The sequence below is a fragment of the Rhinopithecus bieti genome, unplaced genomic scaffold, assembly GCF_001698545.2.
Source record: "Rhinopithecus bieti isolate Rb0 unplaced genomic scaffold, ASM169854v2 scaffold_37555, whole genome shotgun sequence".
NCBI classification, from domain to species: Eukaryota; Metazoa; Chordata; class Mammalia; order Primates; family Cercopithecidae; genus Rhinopithecus; species Rhinopithecus bieti.
This window is the reverse complement of record NW_016815947.1, coordinates 370157-390037: the sequence shown is the minus strand read 5'-3', so window position 1 is coordinate 390037 and position 19881 is coordinate 370157. Positions and strand designations below refer to the sequence as shown.

Below are 19881 nucleotides of genomic sequence, written 5' to 3'. Positions count from 1 at the left end.
TCCCTCTATTTTAAGATAATGCAAACCTTAGGATGGCTATTTGACATAGTTGTTAAGGTAAGGAATTCCTTTGACTGATAGACCTGATGCCTCCATGCTAGATACATTGCTTCAGAGGGTTATGTGTGAAAAACTCCTAGGAATTGGGGCTGCTACCTTGGCAACTGTGCTAGAGTCCTCACTCTGGCTGGGGTGCTGCTGACTTCAAGGCCCTTTGTACCTCTTTTCTTGCATCTTCTGGGCATCAGTTGCAATGTCTTATTCACTTTTGTATCCTTGAAATTAGTCATGGTTTATTTACCATCAGGGCTTCTTTCCAACTATACCCCAATGACATGAAACAGAAACCTCGCAACCATCTCTTGGGAGGAAATGCAGAGACCACACTGTTCTCCCTGGCAATCAGATTTCCCTGTCATGAGCATCATAATGGCAAATACAAATACTTTTCTGCCAAGAAAGATAGGTAGTTTACAGATCAAAAGGAAAACAAAGCCAAAAATAAACCGAAGAAACCAAACCCCAAAAAGGCAGATAAACAAAGGTAAAACTGTGAGACACTTGGAGAAAATGATATCAGGAAGAAAGAAAGGGTCAGGAAGAGAATGGCTAGAAATATGTTCCTTAGTAGTGTATTGATTTGGACCCATTAAACAATGCCAACTACACAATTAAAATAGAGGCAGAAAATAAAAAACGTGCACTGTACCTGCCTTGCCTCCCTGATGGGCATGACTCATGGTGCTGTCCCCAAGCCCTCCCCAGACAGAGCAGTCCTTGTCAATCAGAGTTCACTCAAATTATTTGTTATGAATAAATGTTATTGAAATTTTAATTAGCTCTCTGAGAACTTAGGAAAATACCCTTCTGTTGAGAAAATAGCTTGTCTGTGTTTATTTTCAAACTTCACAATGAATTTCTTAAAGAATATTTTCTATGACATTCTAAAAAGATTGTGAATGTGAAGGATTTAATAACTTAGGTCTTGGAATTTACTTTGAAACCCTGGGCATGACTTTTCATTTATGAGCTACGCCACAAAGCCTCTTTTTATTATCTTGGTTCTTGGATAGATTTCTAATGCTTGAAAGTTATATATGGAATCATCAATTTTTCCTTTCATTCTTCTGAACTTGTTATTGCCCTTTCTCCCACTCACAAATCAAAGCCCTTCTCTTTTCCTTGTTGGATCCTGGTTTTGAAAATGTATAACCAAATGAACAAAAATCAGGTGGAAAAAAACATCAAGGAATAGCATGACTTGTCGGTTAGTGGCGTGATCTCGGCTCACTGCAACCTCTGCCTCCCTGGTTCAAGTGACTCTCCTGCCTCAGCGTCCTGAGTAGCTGGGATAACAGATGTGTGCCACCATGCCTAGCTAATTTTTGTAGTTTTAGTAGAGGTGAGGTTTCACCATGTTGGTCAGCCTGGTCTTGAACTCCTGACCTCGTGATCCACCTGTCTCGGCCTCCCAAAGTGTTGGGATTACAGGCGTGAGCCGCCGCGCCTGGCCGTCAGTTAGTTTTATGAAGCTTTGGTGCTGCTGCTGCTGCAGCCACCACAGCCTGACAGCCCTTGTCTGTGGGGCTGCCAGAAGTAACCCTGGCCAGGGTAATGATACCCCATGACTTTCTCGCTTTATTCTTATGTTGGCAAAACAGAGAATCAATGGTTAGAGCTTAGCCATAGGCGTTTCAGTAGTTTTTCTTATTTACAGTTGTGTTGGATACAAAACAGTTTTGCTTGTTCCTTAATGTGAGTCTAGTGAAACCCCATAAATAACCTGTGTGCCCATGAAAGGTCACCTTGGAGCAGTCACTATTTACTATCTCAGGTACTCTATTTTATTCCTCAACTGGATTTTTTTACTTCTTATTTCAGTGCCCCAAATTCCAACAATCAGGGATTCATTTGGAAAAGGAGTTTTCTATTTTAAAAAATGCAAATATTATGGTGAGGTCACAGTAGTGAGACATCAGGAATTCAATTCAATTGCTTTCCCATGCCCTGAAGGAATGAGAATTTTGATTAGAGGGAAAGGAAGGAGAAACTTTAGAGAGCAATTAGGTTTGTGGGAGAGGCAGATTATTTAGGGCACTTGGACTCTTCTAGAAGAAATGGAAAGTAGGACATTAGAAGGTGCCACAGACGCATTTGACCTCCTTTGAATGTTTGCTCAAGGCTGGTCCCAAACAGAATCATATATATTGTAACAGAAAGTAGAGAGAGGACGAACACAATTGTGTTTCATGTGATTGAGTCCCAGAAAGAGGAAATGGCTTGCCTAGCTTCACAAAGTTAGTGAACCTACATCTGTGTTTCTGACTCTCAAGCTAACCCTTGTTTTCCAGTACTCCACTGCAATACCAGCCAAGGAACACGTTTCCCTCTGCTTTGCCTCCAGGACTTAGAACTCCAGCAAGTGCTCCGGTTCTACTGCTCCTGAGCCTGTGAAGACCACCAAAGCCTTTCTGGGAAATTCATGACTCCTAAAATCTTGTTTTGACAGGAAAGTAAATTTCTAGTCATAAATCACAAACTTGCCAACGCACTTCTGGTCCACAGCCCACTGTGGGTCAGGACTGCCTGTGCCTTGCAGAGACAGAAGGCTCATACCAGATGCACTTGAGTTCACTGCCTTTTTCTCAGGCATACTAGTCTGTCCTGGGTGACAGTCGGAAGCCTGGGGAAGGGATGTATGACCTCTGAGATGTCAAAAGGCCACAGTGCTGCTGTGCAAGGCTGGTGAGCCTCCCTGGCCATCTGTTTCCTATCACCCAGGACAATAACTTTCAAGAGTTGTCACGGGAGGAAATGGCCCTTGGTCCTTACCCTCTGTGCCTGGATGGCTCTGTGAATCCGCAGTACAATTTATAATAAGCCCAGTGATGACCATAGCAACAACTCAGACATAGAGTGAGCCTAGCCCTGTGCCAGGTGCAGGGTACTATCCCAAGGGATGAACGGAAGCCCCTCATCTGGAGTCCCTGAAAAGATGATGAATAGAAGGGGGAAGATAACTAAGGGCCAGGATGAGGAGATGAAAATGAAAAGGTTATATCTGGGAGACAGATCAATAATAATAGTGGTCTTCCTAAATCCACTGCTTCTACTATCCCCGTAACACCTTCAGACCTGTGCGAGGAAGGGTGGCTATTTCGTGCATGAGGCAGGGGGAAGGCTCCAGAAAGTGTTGCGCTCAGGAAGAAAGCTTTGGATTTGATTTGACAGTGGCAGGGAGACAATTCCTTGACAAAGATGAGAAAAAGTTAGTGCAACCTGACTCCCTGGGACTTTAGCCCCATCTCCGCTGTTTACCGGCTGTGGTTATCTTGGGCGAGTTGCCATGCTGTGCCTCCGTCTTCTTTTTGTAGAATGTGGATAATAATAGCCTCACAAAGTTGTGAAGATTCCATGAGATTCTGCATGCAATGTGCTTAGCATTGTGCTTGGCATGTCATAAGTGCTCAAAACATGTTGGCTGTTATTCTCAATATTAGTTAATTTATCAGTACTAATAAAATGAGTGGAGTGACAATCACACAAAATGATTGAGTTGCAGAGATTAGAGTCAAGGCAAACGCCAAGAAGCAGGCGGGGAGGAAGAGGACTCTGATTTCACTGACACATATTGAGCACCTCCTGGGTAGTAGGTATGGGGATCCTAGGTGTGCAAGCGTGGAGGCCGGCAAGCTGGAACCGACTAAGCTGCTATGCTGAAAATCTGTGCAAGTGGTGGCAGAAGCCTAGGAGAAGGATTTGGGAGTGGTGGGGGTGGGGAGTGAAGAAGTCTAGAGCAACCACAGGAGGGCCAGGAAAAACTTTAAGGGAAGAACAACCAGATTTGGAGCAATGGGACCCAGGGTGAACTGTGAGGAGATAACCAATGGGAGGCCAATGTTCTGAGTCCCAGATGGCCAAAATGGGGGATGTGGAAAGTAGATTGGGAAGGAAGAGGGAGCTATCTCAATAGCACAAATGAATCACAGATTTCCTCCTTAGCAGGAGACATCCCTGAGTGCTGCATCAGACTCTGACAATCGTAAAAGAAAACCCACAGTCACCTCTTTAAAAATACTTTCTAGGCTTCTGTCAATGTTAGTTTAAACATAGGGATGTACAGGAATCTCTGTCTTGGTTCTTTGGTGTCCTGGGAGTGGTGGGGAGGTGAGCAAGTGGGGTCATGTGCTCCTGCAAGTGAGATGCTTTTCTAGGTCTCACCTGAAAATACCCTCCCCAGGGCTGAAAGTGAGAAGATGACTAACTCTTTCATCAAGGCATTACTGGAACAGGTTCTCTCTGTATGGTGTTCTAAAGAAATAACTGGATTTGTGTAATCCAGTCACAAAGCCCTGGGTACTCCACTCCCTTCCAGAGAACACACCGTGGGGAGGAGCCAAGGTCCTGGGAGGTGGGGTTGCAAATTCTTGGCCAAACACCATGTGTAGAAAGGACCCATATATAAGAGGTGGTCTCAGGCTACAGGCTTCTGACTGCACCAGGATTAGAGCCTACCCAGGTGCTTAAAGAAGCAAAATCTCCTGTGCAGGTAAGTTTCTTTAGTTCCAAGGGTGGGTCCAAGTTAGCCCAGAGGCCCTGTGAGACTCTACAGGGTCTGGGTTTAGAAGGTGAGAGGAAGGTATTTGCTTCTCCTGGTTTGAGCTTTGTAGGTGAGTATATACAGAAAAAGCCCTGGAGTCTGGAGATTTCAATTTTGTCCTCAGTTTTGCCATCACTTATTAGTGTGACCTTGAGGAATAAACTTCAGGAATAGACTTTCGCCCCAATCTCCTCATTAAAAAAAAAAAAAAAAAAGATGGGAGTATGTTTGGGCCTGGGTAATTTCTGAGGTCCCTCCAGCTCTGGTTTCTCTCGAAGTTGTTTAGTAGAGTTATTGATGCTGCTAGGTGCTGTCATTTCCCAGAACACAGGCCGATCCAGTAGTCTCCTGAGCCTCCTGGTAAGAGGGAATCTGGAGGCAGCCAGTTCCTCACTGAGGCCTTATGGGATCCTCAGAGTCAAGGAGGCCGACTGCTCTCTGGTTCTAATAAGCAGTGGGGCTGGGCTGACTTCCTCTATGAAATTAGATGTGAAGAACACACTGGGACGGTGACCACACCGTAAGAGTGAAATTGTGCCTCAAATGATAGCTGTCAGTGTGGTGCTTGGCACGGCCCTTGCCTAGACTAGAAATCTCAAAATTGCCCTTGTCTGGGTGGTCTGCTGGCCTATGGGCACTGGAAGTCACTCATCAAGGCTCTGGAGGACTCCGGAGGGAGGCAGTCGGCTCTCAGTTCCGCTTATAACCCTATTCTATGGAGGCACAGGATGATAATGTTTTGGTGGGTGGTACCTACGTTTTTCAGCCTGGGTACTTCAGGCCTGATAGGGTGAAGGGTACCTTTGATTTTCTAGGGGGAGAATTCTTGGATGAGTTAGGTACTGGCCATTTCACAGAGTGGGAGCCTCATCCTGAAGAGTGAGGGCCCTTTCTAGAGTGTGAGCCTGGTCGTTGGACTGTGACTTCCTCGGGGGCAGAAATTCTGTCTAATCCATCCTGTACCCCTACCATCTAGGGCAATGCCTGGCCCATGGGGAAGCATGCAATGCAATAAAGCCTTGTTGAAATGAATTGATTCTCCCACTTTTCAAACTCCCTTGTAAATCTCTCTCCTGACTATCAAAACAAGCAGTAGAAAAGGAATGGAATTGATGTAACTATCAGTGGTATAATTGGTTTGGTGATAGATCGCTCGACCTCAAGGGTAGCCACTAAGCTAATTTATAACATATAGATTGGTTTTGTCACTTTAGAAAGTTATGTAAATGGAGGTCGGGCGCGGTGGCTCAAGCCTGTAATCCCAGCACTTTGGGAGGCCGAGATGGGCGGATCACGAGGTCAGGAGATCGAGACCATCCTGGCTAACACGGTGAAACCCCGTCTCTACTAAAAAATACAAAAAAACTAGCTCGGCGAGGTGGCGGGCGCCTGTAGTCCCAGCTACTCAGGAGGCTGAGGCAGGAGAATGGCGTAAACCTGGGAGGCGGAGCTTGCGGTGAGCTGAGATCCGGCCACTGCACTCCAGCCCGGGCGACAGAGCGAGACTCCGTCTCAAAAAAAAAAAAAAAAAAGAAAGTTATGTAAATGGAATCAAAGAGTTTTTGTGTCTGAATTTTTTCTACTCTGTATTGTTTGTGAATCTCATTCATATTGCAGCATGTAATTCTTGTTTGTTCAGAGCTGTGAAGTATTTCATTGTATAAATGGATGTGATATCCATTTATATGGATATTATTAATATTTATCCATGTTCATGGACATTTGGGTAGTTTTCATTTGGGGATATTTTTCGTATTTCTTTTTTTCTTTTTTTTTTTGAGACAGAGTCTCGCTCTGTCGCCCAGGCTGGAGTGCAGTGGCCGGATCTCAGCTCACTGCAAGCTCCGCTTCCTGGGTTTACGCCATTCTCCTGCCTCAGCCTCCCGAGTAGCTGGGACTACAGGCGCCCGCCACCTCGCCTGGCTAGTTTTTTGTACTTTTTTAGTAGAGAGGGGTTTCACCGGGTTAGCCAGGATGGTCTCGATCTCCTGACCTTGTGATCCACCCGTCTCGGCCTCCCAAAGTGCTGGGATTACAGGCTTGAGCCACTGCGCCTGGCCTATTTTTCATATTTCTGTTGTGAGTATTGATGTACATGTCTTTTGGTGCATAAATTTAAGCATTTCTGTTGGATAATAAGCAGTAATGGAATTGTATCATATAGTTTGTAGGTGTTTAGCTCTAGTATTTACTGTCAAATAGTTTCTTTTCTTTTTGTGTTTTTTGAGATGTTTCTAATTGGCTTACTTTTTCCAAAAGTTTTCCTGGGTTTTTAACTGCATACCTTGATTTTCTGGAGTAGCGTTAATCAGAGCCTAAAATGACTGGCCAAGTCTTCCAGCCGGGGAATGGGCTTGGTAGAAGAGGGGGCTGTTAACCAGCATCCTCTCCCCAGTTCATGAGTGTGAGCGAAGGGCAGGAAAGCCCCACAAGAAGAAGACAAGAGGTTTCCAGAGAAGGCTCTGGAGAGGAGGGGACATTTGCCCTGAGCTTTGAAGGATGAGGGAGATTTGAGGCAGAAGACGTCAGGAGGAAGCGACATCTCCTTTGTAAGTTTGGACAGAGCAGAGGGTTTGTGGTGGGGGTTTGTGTACACAGAAAGGAACTAACACACCAAGAGCCTGGCCATTTGGACTTGATGCCATGAGCTGTGTGGTTTTGAGGGTATGATGTGAAATGGCCAGTCGTATGGCAAATGCAGGATCACAGGAGGAGAAGAGCTACCTCAGTCTGACCGCTCATCTAGCTCAAATTCCATGACTCTCTGAAGATGCGAATGCCCCTGCAAAAAAATGAAAGGAATGAATTTGCATCTGCTTTAAAACTCCTTCCTGTCCAAATGTGTTGTCAAATGTTCAGAATCATTTGATATTTTGTTTTGAAAATCGGAAGGGTTGGCTCTTTGAAAGTGTGGGAATGGATAGAAAAAGAGTAGGGGATGACTCTCAGACTAGGGTCCCGCTGCCTCTTGGGGTGGGAAGTGTCAGAGCAGCGCAGCTCGAGGGGAACAGAGAGACCCCACTGAAGTCATAGTCTAGGAGGAGGCTGTACAAAGAGAATGTGCCTGTGCTGGAGAGAAGAGATGCCCCAGGGCTCCCCCAACAGTCAGGCTGAGCAGGCCATGCCTCCCTGGAACTGCTCCGAGGTCCTGTCTGTATATGGGGGCACTGAATGGGATGACCACTAAGTTCCTTCTAGCCTCATATTTGATTCAGCTGCAGTGAGCAACGCCAGGGTGCAACTTCCACACAGGCCGAGTGGTTGTTCCTGTGCTCAGGGAAAGCTGTGTCCAGGTCATGACAACTCGTGCTCCAGGGAGTCTTCTTCTCTGCAAAGATTTGTAGCTATGCAGTGTCTCATAAAGTCAAATGGAAGTGGGGTGGCTGTGGGTGAGTAGGGAGCTCCACCAGTTGAGTTCTTAGACCTCCATAGAGGCATGCAGTCAGCCCAGGGGATGCCCACCCTGGGATTGCCAGTTAAGGGACTTCCTGCCTCTTCTCCCCCACCTTCTCCCAAGGCGCATGTTCCCTTTGGAGACTCCTTTTTCTTTTAGGTCTGACCTTGGTTTTGCTTCCCCGGTTGCTTTGACGTGGATCCCACATACCACCCAGGAAAGGAGCCCTCAGGCAAGCCTGGATGAGCATTTCGGAGGGGAAGGATGTTCAAGAGGCTCCCTCAACCTAAATCAGGCCCCAGCAATGTGATCAGACTCCAGAAGAGCAGCCAAGTGATTGACAGTTCACAGGAAGTCTTTAACTTCCTTTATCTCAGTTCAGCTTCATAAGAGGGGAGGGAGGGCATGCTTTATTGTTCCTTACATTTTCCAAGTGAAGAAACATCCATCCCTTCCATCAGTGAGTCAATTGGCCAGCATTTATCAAGCATCTGTTTATTCATGGTATTATGTGACTAGAGATTAAAAAAAAAAAGCCTATACCATTCTTGCCCTCAAGAACTCACAGTTGGGCCACATTTGTCATTGTTTCCTGAAAGGCAAATGTCTGCTCTAATAAACGAAGAATGATGCTTGATGTTTTCTGTTAGAAACTTGATCTAAATGCAGACAGATGTCTAAACAGTAAAAAAAATAAAAAAAAAAATTAAAGTCTTTCAAACCATTAATGTTACAAAATCATTTCATCTTTTATGAACAGGTCATGATGTATACGTAGAGATGCTGGTTTTCCTGTTCATAATCAGTAACCACAGAACCACCTGAAAACTGCCCAGGAATGCCTGATGTTATCACATCTAAATACGGGATTAGATGCGAAACTTTAGCAGAGAGAAACTGCAGGCCACATTTGCAAGTGTTTTGAGACATGAATGCAACTGTAAATGTTAAGGGTCAATTAAAAAGTCAACGAATCAATTAGAGATAAAACTGTTGCATTAAGATAAATTCTTAATGATGGATTCAACCAACCACATTTTAATCTGTGAATTCCTACTTGGAGCTTACCCCTGTGCTTAGCCCTGCAACAGCAATCTACCTGGTTAAATAGTGCTTTAGAGCAGTGCTCAGCAAACTTTGCCTGTAAAGGATGGCATAGTAAATATTTTAGGCTTGTGGCCCCTAAGAACTCTGTGGCAATGACTCCACTCCGCTGTTGTAATGCAAAAGCAGCCACAGACAATACCAGACAGATAAGCATGGCTGTAGTTTCAGTAAAACTTTATTTATCCAGGCTGTAGTTTGCCAACTCCTACTTTAGACTTTCGTCAAGTCTTTTGACACGGTTATGTCTTTTGAGTTCTGAGAATAGGCACAGTATACGTCATTCCGTATTGAGGGTGAGGAAGCCAGCTCAGAGAGGGTAAAGGAGTCAGCACATGGGCATATGGGAAGAGGCAGCAAACCCACTTGCCTTCTGGGTTTTCTAATTCCAAACCTAGCACTCCATGGCCACTGCACACCGCCTATTACACAAAAGAAGTACAATCCCTGCTTACGATAAATCAAGCAAAGCCTATAGTTAGTCTTGTTCTTTTGTTGCGACTGTTGAGAACAAGGAATTGATTGTTTTTCAATCTGGTGCTTTTTATCATGTAGACAGAGTCTTGTACAAAGAGCCTAGGTTTTGACTCCAATTTTGCCTGAGACAACTTAGTGAGTTGTGGCAAGATGCCAGAGTTCTCTGGAAATCCATCATCCCCCAGGAGGATTCTACAGGTTCATGTGAGTGAGTGCATGGTACTTATTTCTTTAGCTTCCTTTCCAGAGACCTGACACTACCCCTATAGGTTGATCAAAGGCCAGGTGTTATGTTCCCAGCCTGAGACATACTGTCTAGCACATAGTAGGTGCTCAGTAAACATGTGAATGAACTGAACATCAGGGCAAGGACTTAAGACACTGTATGGACCCCTGGGAATTAGTTTCTATTTTTGTACTCTGGTGAAATTACTGGGAAGCTCCTTTCCATGTCTTAGAGTCTCAGTTTTTCCCACTTTAAAATGGAGCCCACAGTCCTCAACTGCTTCAGAGGTGGTTGAAAAAGTAGCCACCACCAAGGAAAGCCAGGATTTGGGCAGATACTATTATTCCAAATCAAGGCAGTAGTTCAGCATGATGATGCCAGTGGGACAGGAGTCAGGCTGATCCCCTGGTTTTTCTATATAAACTTAAAATTTTGATTTGAAACAACTATGTATAATAAACATGTACCTTTTTTTTTTTTTTTTTTTGGAGACAGAGTCTTACTCTGTCACCCAGGCTGGAGTGCAGTGGCGGGATCTCAGCTCACTGCAACCTCCGCCTCCTGGGTTCAAGCAATTCTCCTGCTTCAGCCTCCTGAGTAGCTGGGATTACAGGCGCCTGCCACGGCGCCCAGCTAATTCTTGTATTTTTAGTGGAGATGGGGTTTTGCCATGTTGGCCAAGCTGGTCTTGAACTCTTGACCTCAAGTGATCTGCCCACCTTGGCCTTCCAAGGTGCTGGGATTACAGACGTGAGCCACTGTGTCTGGACATGTTTTTAAGTGTGTTGTGCATAGTTCATTGAGTTTTGATGAAAAAATATACAGATGCAACCACCACAGTCAATATAGAACATTTCCATTACCCCAAAAGTTATTTTGCACTCCTTTCCAGGCAATTCCCTCTCCCAGTCCCAGGTAACCACTGACTTGCTTTTTTTAATGTTGTATTTTTATCAAACACATTTTTTTCCATGATAAAAGTAATATATACTAATAGAGGAGTCCAGAAAATATAGAAAAGTTTAACAAAGTAAAATAAAAGTCTTAGTCACATTATCCAGAGATAGTTCATATTCTTATTTATACATATTTTCTTCCCATCATGTGTGTGTGTGTGTGTGTGTGTGTGTGTGTGTGTGTGTGTGTGTGCATGTATGCGTTTAATAATACTGGGGCTATGATCTATACACAATTTCATTGGTGATTGCATATGTGTCTATGATGATTGTATCTAAAATCATTTTGCTCACAGAACCTCTAATTGACTTCTGTGTTTGATTAATGGCACCAGGTTACTCATACTGGTAACCTGAGTTGCTATGAAGAATAGATCTTGGTTTCCTAATACATTTTCTAGTTAGTTGTTGCTGTTATAAAAAGAACACCACTGAGTTTCTGTATAGTGTATTTAACTTTTATTCATTGACCTTCTTGAATTCTTTTATTTCCTATAGTTTTAAAAAAAATCTTTTAGATATTCTACACATAAAATAATCTCTTCTGTGAATAATAGTCATTTTTTTTTTGCTTTCTGATTTTTGTGCTCCTTCCTTCCTTCCTCCATCCCTCCCTCTCTCCATCCCCCCTCTTTCTCTTTCTTTCTTTCTCTCTTTCTTTCTTTCTTTCTTTCTTTCTTTCTTTCTGTTTTATTGGCTTAACTAGGAATTACAATTAAAAGTGATTAAGAATGGTAGTAATCAGCATTCTTATCTTCTGTTTATTTTAAGGAAATATCTTTTATCTTTCCTCAGAAAGTATGGTGTTCCTCTAGATTTTTTTAGTAAATATCTTTTCTTAGGTTAAATAAATTTCATTCTAGCCCTAATTTATCCTAGGAAAATAATTAGGATATGCTCAAAGACATAAACTCTAGTAATACCGTCACTGTTTAGTTAAAAAGAAAAAATAACATGAAATTCCAGAAGCAGTAGATTTTAAAAATAAATTTTGGTTGACCTATGATTTGGCATACTTTGCAATAATTAAATGTGTTCTTGTATATTCAACTTATTGGCAAAGACAGGTGTTCATTAGATATTGTCAAGTAAAAGTGTAAAACACAATGTATAATATTATATTCACTTTCATTAGAAAAATAATTAAGCATAGAAAATTTTCTCTAAAAGTATACATTAAAATTTTAACTATGGCTATCGTTGAGTAGTGGGAATATGGGTAATTTATATTTCCTTTCTTTCCCTTGATTTTTCCACAATCAATATGTTATTTGGATTTTAAAATGAAAATAAGTCAACTCATAGCTAAGTGGAAACTAATTCTTCTGACTTTAAAGTGATTAGAACAAATATATAAAAACCTGCAGTCTGACTGAACTTTTAATAGCAGGGATATAGTATTAATTTCTCTCCAGTTTGTCAGAGTCAATGTTTTTACTGATATCAATCTCTCTTTCCAAATGAGTTGTAACACCACCCTTTGTAAAGCCTTCACAGATTCTCACCTGTGGCTATGGACTCTCTATATTCCTGGACAACAGGGAAACTTCCAAGTGGACAATCCCATAGGACCAGGCAATCTGCTGTCTTAAGGTTGACCAGTGCTGTGCTGGTAATATTCAACAACTAGCTCTCAATTTTTTTTTTAAAGGCCACGGAGCTCTGATTTGTAGCATTTACCAGTTCCATGGTATGGACACTCCCATGATGGCCAATTACAAGGTACTAACATGGCATGATGGAATACAGACTTGGGAAGAGATGTGCACAGCTGGCTTCTGTCATCTTACTCACACTGGCTACTGAAATACCACTGAGACCCACCTGAAGGAGTAAATTTTGACACAAGGTGTATCTAGAGTCTGTTACTTCTCCCACATTTAAAATATTCCCATGTACCTTTTAATAAACACTAACATGTTAAATAGGCAGAGGGTTATCAGGAGAGATGAGGAAACCCTGCCTGCATACAGGGATTGGGGTTTGGAGTTTGCACTGCTGGCTGGTGTATCCACAGGTGTCTTGTCTGGTGATGCTCCTAATGTTCATGAGCCAGTTAGCGTTCAAAGGCCTCCTCCTCTGGATCAAGACACTTAGGTGATCTGAGCACCAGGTTATTTGATACCTCTCACCATCATAACGCCCTCCCTAGCCCCCAGCATCTATAGATAAGGGGAGAATAGCCAGCATGGAAGAAGTGAAGATCGAAGCCTGACTCTCTATTTACTTCCTGAGTATAAATAAATTTTGGACAGGCACGGTGGCTCATGCCTGTAATGCCAGCACTTTGGGAGGCTGAAGAAGGATCATTTGAGGCCAGGAGTTAGAGACTAGCCTGGGCAACATAACAAGACCTCATCTCTACAAAAAAAAAAAAAAAGGTTAGCTGGGCATGGTGGCATGAACCTGAACCTGTAGTCCTAACTACATAAGAGGCTGAGGCAGGAGATCCTTTAAGCCCAGGAGTTCAAGGCTGTAGTAAGCTATGATCATGTCCTTGCACTCCAGTTTGGGTGACAGAGTGAGACCCTGTCTCTAATTTAAAAAAAAATAATAATCCTGACATGCAAAACACTGCAGAACAGCCTAGCAGCTTATGGAGAGCCAAGGAAAGAACTCTGAGGCCCAAGGAGGATGCTTTTAGGCTGCACATTCTTAGATAGCTTGAGCCCCATTGGTCTTCACCTATCTATTTGCATAGTCTTATTTTGTGGACCTGCTCCAATGCTGCTCACTTACAGTAGTCAAAATGAATTTCCAAATGTGACCTAGACCCATCTGGCCCTTTGCAGAGAGCTGTGCCAATCTGAAAATGAGCCCATTTCATCCATGGTTTGTAATATATAGGAAACATGCAAGAACTGCCAACTGGTTTCATCTGGGCCTATATTCTCCCTAAGGTGACTTAGAAATATTTATTTAAAAATAAGATGTGTGTGTATGTGTGTGTGTGTACACATGTGGCCTCTTTCTAAACTTTGGAGGGCGAGAGGAACCTTTGTCTCCTGAGCCCATGATGTACTGTGCTTGTCACGAAATGTAGTATTTGCAGGCTTGAAGAGGAATCCAAGTATGACCCAGCACTGGGTAAGGAGGGCATGAGCCTGAGTGAGGTTCTGAAGCCAGGGGACCCTCTATCATTTTTCACAGGACAAGCAGTAAAGGATTGTTGTAAAGGCTTGAAGGGGTAAAAAGGGAGACCTTGCCTTTGTGAGGCCTCAAGTTTGTTTATAAATGTGGTAGAAGAAACTCTTTGGGAAGAAAATGGGGTAAGCCTGGGGGAAGCTTTGCCTACTCATCCACATTAGGAAAAAAGAAAAAAAACTTCAGGGAAAAACACAAGACTTGAGTAACAGCTTTTGAGTCTCTGTGACCTGGGTTAGAAGGGGCTGGGTCTTCCCCAGGAAGTACACAGGCACCCCTGACAAATAAGAATAGCCAGGAATGGACTGCCCTCAGGTCTCAGAGGTAAGGGTGTGAGGCAAACAACATTCCAGCAGTGCTAATCCTGCAGGGGATTCAAAAGCCAGTATTAGGCCGAAGAGGCTTCTATGCACGCATCACTCAGAGCAGAACCACAGTGGGGCCACTCCACCAACCGGTCACCAGCAGTGCTTGATGAGCCACCTACAAAACTGAGAGCAAGTGTTTAGAAACTTTTATAGCAATTGATCCAATAATTTAAATTTAATTTAATTTTTGTTGGCTCTAATTTTTTCTTTTTTTTGAAACAGAGTCTTGCTCTGTTGCCCAGGCTGGAGTGCAGTGCCGCCATCTCTGTTCACTGCAACCTCTACCTCCTGGCTCAAGTGATCCTCCTGTCTCAGCCTCCCAAGTAGCTAGGACCACAGTCATGCACCACCATGCCCAGCTAATTTTTGTATTTTTACGTGGACGAAGCTTTGCCATGTTGCCCCAGCTGGTATCGAACTTCTGGGCTCAAGTGATTTGCCCACCTTGGCTTCCCAAAGTGCTGGGATTATAGATGTGAGCCCTTGCACCTGACCTGAAAAAATTTTAAAGGTGGGCTTGATTTTATACATCTTTTGAAATTGTGCGTTTCTGTTTATTCATTTTCATTAAATTTCTATGACAAATTGGAAATAAAAGAACATAGGCCCTTCACTAGTGATAATTTGAGAAGCACCAAGACAGTAGGGTGCCCAATGGGTAGACAGTGGGTCAATAGACAGAGGGGGTCTCAGCGAATGCCAGGCACTCAAGGAGGGCTTCCTGGGGAAAGGACTCAAGTTAGACTTTGGGGGATGGGCAGGACCTTGACAAATGGAGAGGACCCCAGGTCACTCCTACAGCCATGAGGGAGTACTCACACTCAGTATAAGCATGTTTGCGAGTTACTTTTAGTGCGTGTACATTCTGTCCCAAACACTGTGCTGGGTGTAATAGGCAGTTTGTAGCACTGAGAGCTGAATATTGTTATGGGGGTCAGGGCTCTGGGTTCTGAATACAGCCCTTATAAAATCTCCTTGTATAGCACCAGAAAGATCATTTCACCCTTCCCGCTCTCCCAGCCTCTAATCTGTAAGAGCCATGAGGGCAGGGACTGTCTTTGGTGAGCAGTGCCTAGCTCAAGCCTGACAAATGGTAAGTTCCCAGTAAAATTTTTGATGAATGAATGGACAGGTTTCAGTTGTAACACCTGAAAAATGGGGGTGTGGGGGGGTGGGGCTGGATAAGATTCATGGTTTTGCAACTGTAAAATGAAAAACTATATTGTGTAGCCAACCTGTCCTGCAAGAAGCTCCAGGAAATCAAGTTTTGTAGCCGGGTTATCAAAACAGGAATTCTGTTAACAAGGAAAAGGGGAGAATGGGCATGTACCGGCAATTGTTGGTATTTGGCACAATATGTGTGTGTGATTTCTTTCCGCCTTTTACATTAGCAAGAAAGTCTTCAAGGAAGGATTTCTTTTTAAAGAGAATGTAGGCTGGGCATAGTGGCTCATGCCTGTAATCCCAACACTTTTGGAGGCCAAGGCGGGCCGATCACTTGAGGTCAGGAGTTCAAGACGAGCCTAGCCAACATGGCGAAACCCCATTTCTACTAAAAATACAAAAATTAGCTGGGTGTGGTGGCGGGCATCTGTATCTGATGCTCTGCCGGCCTGCCCATGCCAACCTGCAGCCCTGCCAGGGCCCGCAACTGCCCATGCGGGCCTTCCACGAGAGACCAGCGCACCCTGTGCTGGAGCCTGGGGCTTTACCCCTGACCCGGAGCGCACCCAGGGGCTCCTGGGATGGGAGAGACGTCCTTGGGAGGCCCCCGCACGGAGGCTGCTGGCCCCCAGCATCTGCTGCGGCCTTGCTAATCCCGGCTACCCGGGAGGCTGAGGCAGGAGAATCGCTTGAACCTGGGAGACGGAGGGTGCATTGAGCTGAGATCGCGCCACTGCACTCCAGCCTGGGCAACAGAATGAGACTCTGTCTCAAAAAACTAAAAATAAAAAAAATAAAAAAAATAAAAAGATAATGTAGGAGGAGGTTTTGCAGGGAAGAATAAGGAGGACATTGAAGCAGGAGGAAGGCTGTGTGTCTGTAGCTGGGAGGCAGGAGTTGGCAGACCTGGTGGAGGCCCTCAGCAGACAGCCACTACTCCCCACTACCTTGGCAGGCACAGGACCCTCTAGCCCAGGGGACTGAGCTCCAGCTTCCTGCTTCTCTTCTCCTGCCTCCCCACTAAGCAGAAGGGACCCCTGTGACATTGGTGCAGTCAGGGGCCCAGGACTCAGCCCTGAGGCTTGAGAGACCTTTCCCTTCTGTAGGCTTTTGCCACAAGATCCCTGATCCCCCACCAGGTCCTCAAGCGCTTGAGTGAGTGCTCAAAGACCCCCACTGTCTGGGACAAAATCGAACCACCTGCTTCTGTCTCTTTCTCACCAGCTGACTTCTCCACTCCCATTCTCTCCATCCTTCCCTTCCTCTCTGTGGCAATGGCAAAGCACAAGCAGGAAGTGAGGAAACTGACCGTTCTCTGTCCATTTCAGGAGCAGCAGAGACTCCTCAGGAAGACTCACAGGACTGTACCCACTGCCTGCCATGTCTCTGTGGCCACCTTTCCCATGCAGATGGAAGCTGGGGCCAAGGTACTCTAGGAGGGCCTCTCCACAGCTCCCCCAACAGGACTTCGAGGCCCTGCTGGCAGAGTGCCTGAGGAATGGCTGCCTCTTTGAAGACACCAGCTTCCCGGCCACCCTGAGCTCCATCGGCAGCGGCTCTCTGCTGCAGAAGCTGCCACCCCGCCTGCAGTGGAAGAGGCCCCCGGTGAGGCAAAATGTGTCAGCCCAGACCCTCCTGCCCCAGGGTTTAGGCTTTCAGATACTACACCTAAGTTATATGGGAGAAAAAAAACAGGCTTTTTCCTACTCTCTCCTCTCCACTCAACACAACACACTCTTCTAACACCAGATGTGTGGGAGGTTTTCCCCACATGCCAAGCAATTCTCTGGTGGCCACCATCTGGTTATTCTGTAATGAAATTTAATTCCGACACTGTCTACCTAGAGACGGAGTCAGATCTCACAGGTTGAGTGTTCATCCCATAAGACTGTCCCCACTTCAGATGCCAATCATAAGTCCCATGTTGTGACCTGTACTTCTCATGACTGGCCATAAATCAGGACTGTGGTTCCCATGATCCCTTCCTTGGGTTTGATTAATTTGCTAGAGAGGGTCACAGGACTCAGAGAAATGCTTCGCTTACATTTAGTGATTTATTATAAAGGGTATTACAAGGATGCAGATGACAGCCAGGTGGAAGAGATGCATAGGGCAAGGCATGGGGAAGGGGTGTGGAGCTCTCATGCCCTCCCTGGGTGTGCCACCCTCCAGGGACCTCCATGTGTTCAGATATCCAGAGCCCCCTACACCCTGTCCTTCTGGGTTTTTATGGAAGCTTTTTTACCTAGGCATGATGGATTACATCATTGGCCTTTGGTGATCAACTTAACCTTCAGTTTCCCTCCCCTCCCCAGAGGTCAGGGGGTGGGGCTGAAAGTCCCAACCTTCTAAACCTGCCTTGGTCTTTCCAATGACCAGACCCTATTCTGAAGCTACCTAGGGACCACCAGTCACCAGTCAATCATTAGCATACAAAGGACACTCTTTTCACTCTAGAGGTTCCCAAGGTTTTAGGAGCTGAATGTCAGAAAACTGAGCAAATGAAGACCAAATATATATTTCACAATATCACACCAGGTCTTACTGTCATTGATCTCCATGAGAAGGGAACTGGGTACATTCCCACATTCTCACTTTCCAGATGGAGAAAACCAGGGGTGATTTTGAGAGTAGTCTAAGATGTAGCCCTCCCTCAGTCCTGCCCAGAAATATGCAGAATAGCTATAGCCAGAAATATATCAAGGTATTGTTTAGCTTCATCTGAGATGGCAAGGCTTCCTGAGTCACAGCCAATACCATCTGCCAGAGAGATAAATTTTAACATCTCTCCAATCTCCTCCCCCCCAAACAGGCTCGTGAAACATGTAAATTAAGAAGCTATTAATCACTTTAGAAAAATATTCTTCACTCTATAAAATGCATCAATTCCTTTAAAAAGCAACTTCTTAATGTGTTCAAATGTAATCCATCTCCCTGAAACTTCATTTACATACAAGATTTCAGGAACGTGGCTAGCGAATAGGGTAAAGTTAAGCCTGTGCCACAGACTTTCCTTTTCTCTTCCCTACTCACCCATCACCATCGATACCTGCAGCCCCAGACTTATGTAGTCCCTACTGTGTGTACAATCTGCAGTGAGCCTCCTAAACTACATGGCAGCCAAGATCCCACTTCTCTCAGAAAATCCTGGGAACTGCTGACATAGAGACTCTGTTCTACAACTGACTCTTGGGGAAACTGTGTCCACGCAAAGACTGAAGGATATAAATCTTGCCACGGAGCAGAGACCACCCCCCTACCACCCCACCCCAGCCTGCATCTCAGCAGGAAAAGCCAAAGGACCATCTTATTAGGGGTCAGGAATAGGAAGGAGGAGTAGGGGAGAATAAAGAGAAAGAGAAGATCTCTAGGAAAACCAAAATGCCTCCTATAAAAGTGTTTCCATTTTTAATAGAAACTCTAAGAAAAGGTATTTTTGGTGTAAGTGCTATTTCTCAATATCTACAGAGTCCAGGGCTCTGACTTACACAAGCTGTAAGAAGGAATGAGAAATAAAAAGGACAGAATTCTGTATCCCAGATCTTCTGGGACAGCACTGATTACACATATATTCTGTATCTTTGTCCCCGTAAGTCCAGTTTGGGGGTATGGGAAAACATGGTCACTGTAGCTCCAGGAGCTTTTTTGTTCTAGGTCAGAATGACAATTCTGTTTGTCTCCCCCAGGAGCTGCACAGCAGTCCCCAGTTTTATTCTGCCAAGACCAAAAGGCTGGATCTGTGCCAGGGCATGGTAGGTAAGTTTGCACAGCCCTGGGAGACAGACACTAGGCTGCCTGCTGGCCAGGCCACAGAGTGGATGATGAAGAAGAGAATCCAGAGATCCCCACTGGAGAGAGGCCCAAAATGGCTATTCACTGGCAAACCCTGAAGGCTACCTGGACGTGCTCTGTTCTTTGCTGTGAAGTTTATAAAAACTGGTCCTCTGAGGATGCGTGGGAATGCATACCCTGCCTAAGTCCTCACATAATCCTCATTACCAGTTTACAGGTCTAAATTTTAAGTTTGGAAAATGTGCTCACTCTATTTTAGCTCCCACAGTGGGACCTTCTTAAGACAGCAGTCATTAGCCTCCCCAGAATAGGATCAAAGCAGATCTATCCTCAACTCTACCTTTTTAAAATAGTAAATTGGTCATCAGGGAGGGCCCGACTAAGTCCAGCGATGTCCATTTCACAGACAGGGAAATAGGGTCCTGAAGGGTTGAGGCTTTCCCAGAAGAACATAAATCAGTTTCAGAGCCAAGATTTGGAAAAAGTAGATGGAGTTCAGGTCCAAATTCCTGAGGATAGGGCATTCAGGAATCTAAAAGCTGGTCCAGGAACATGGCTCTGGTTTTGGTGTCAAGTTGGATTTCAGCCAGTGCTCCCAGCCTCCCGCTCTGCTCACTCATCATCTGCTTTCCCAGTATATAATTCCCTTCTCTGAA

General features: G+C 44.7%; 1 protein-coding gene across 5 annotated transcripts in view; it reads left to right on the top strand.

Annotated features, from left to right (window-relative positions):
- The window catches only part of CAPN14 (calpain 14), a 59687-nt gene that overhangs the window by 12246 nt on the left and 27560 nt on the right, over positions 1 to 19881 (top strand). For 4 of the 5 annotated variants that reach the window (XM_017854210.1, XM_017854212.1, XM_017854211.1 and 1 more), the window contains 2 exons: positions 16762 to 17038; positions 19120 to 19189. In XM_017854210.1, the coding sequence (XP_017709699.1) occupies positions 16814 to 17038; positions 19120 to 19189 (295 nt within the window). In that variant the 5' untranslated portion in view covers positions 16762 to 16813. Of the gene's footprint in view, positions 1 to 16761; positions 17039 to 19119; positions 19190 to 19881 lie in introns of those variants that run through there. The other variant, XM_017854214.1, reaches the window with a different exon arrangement.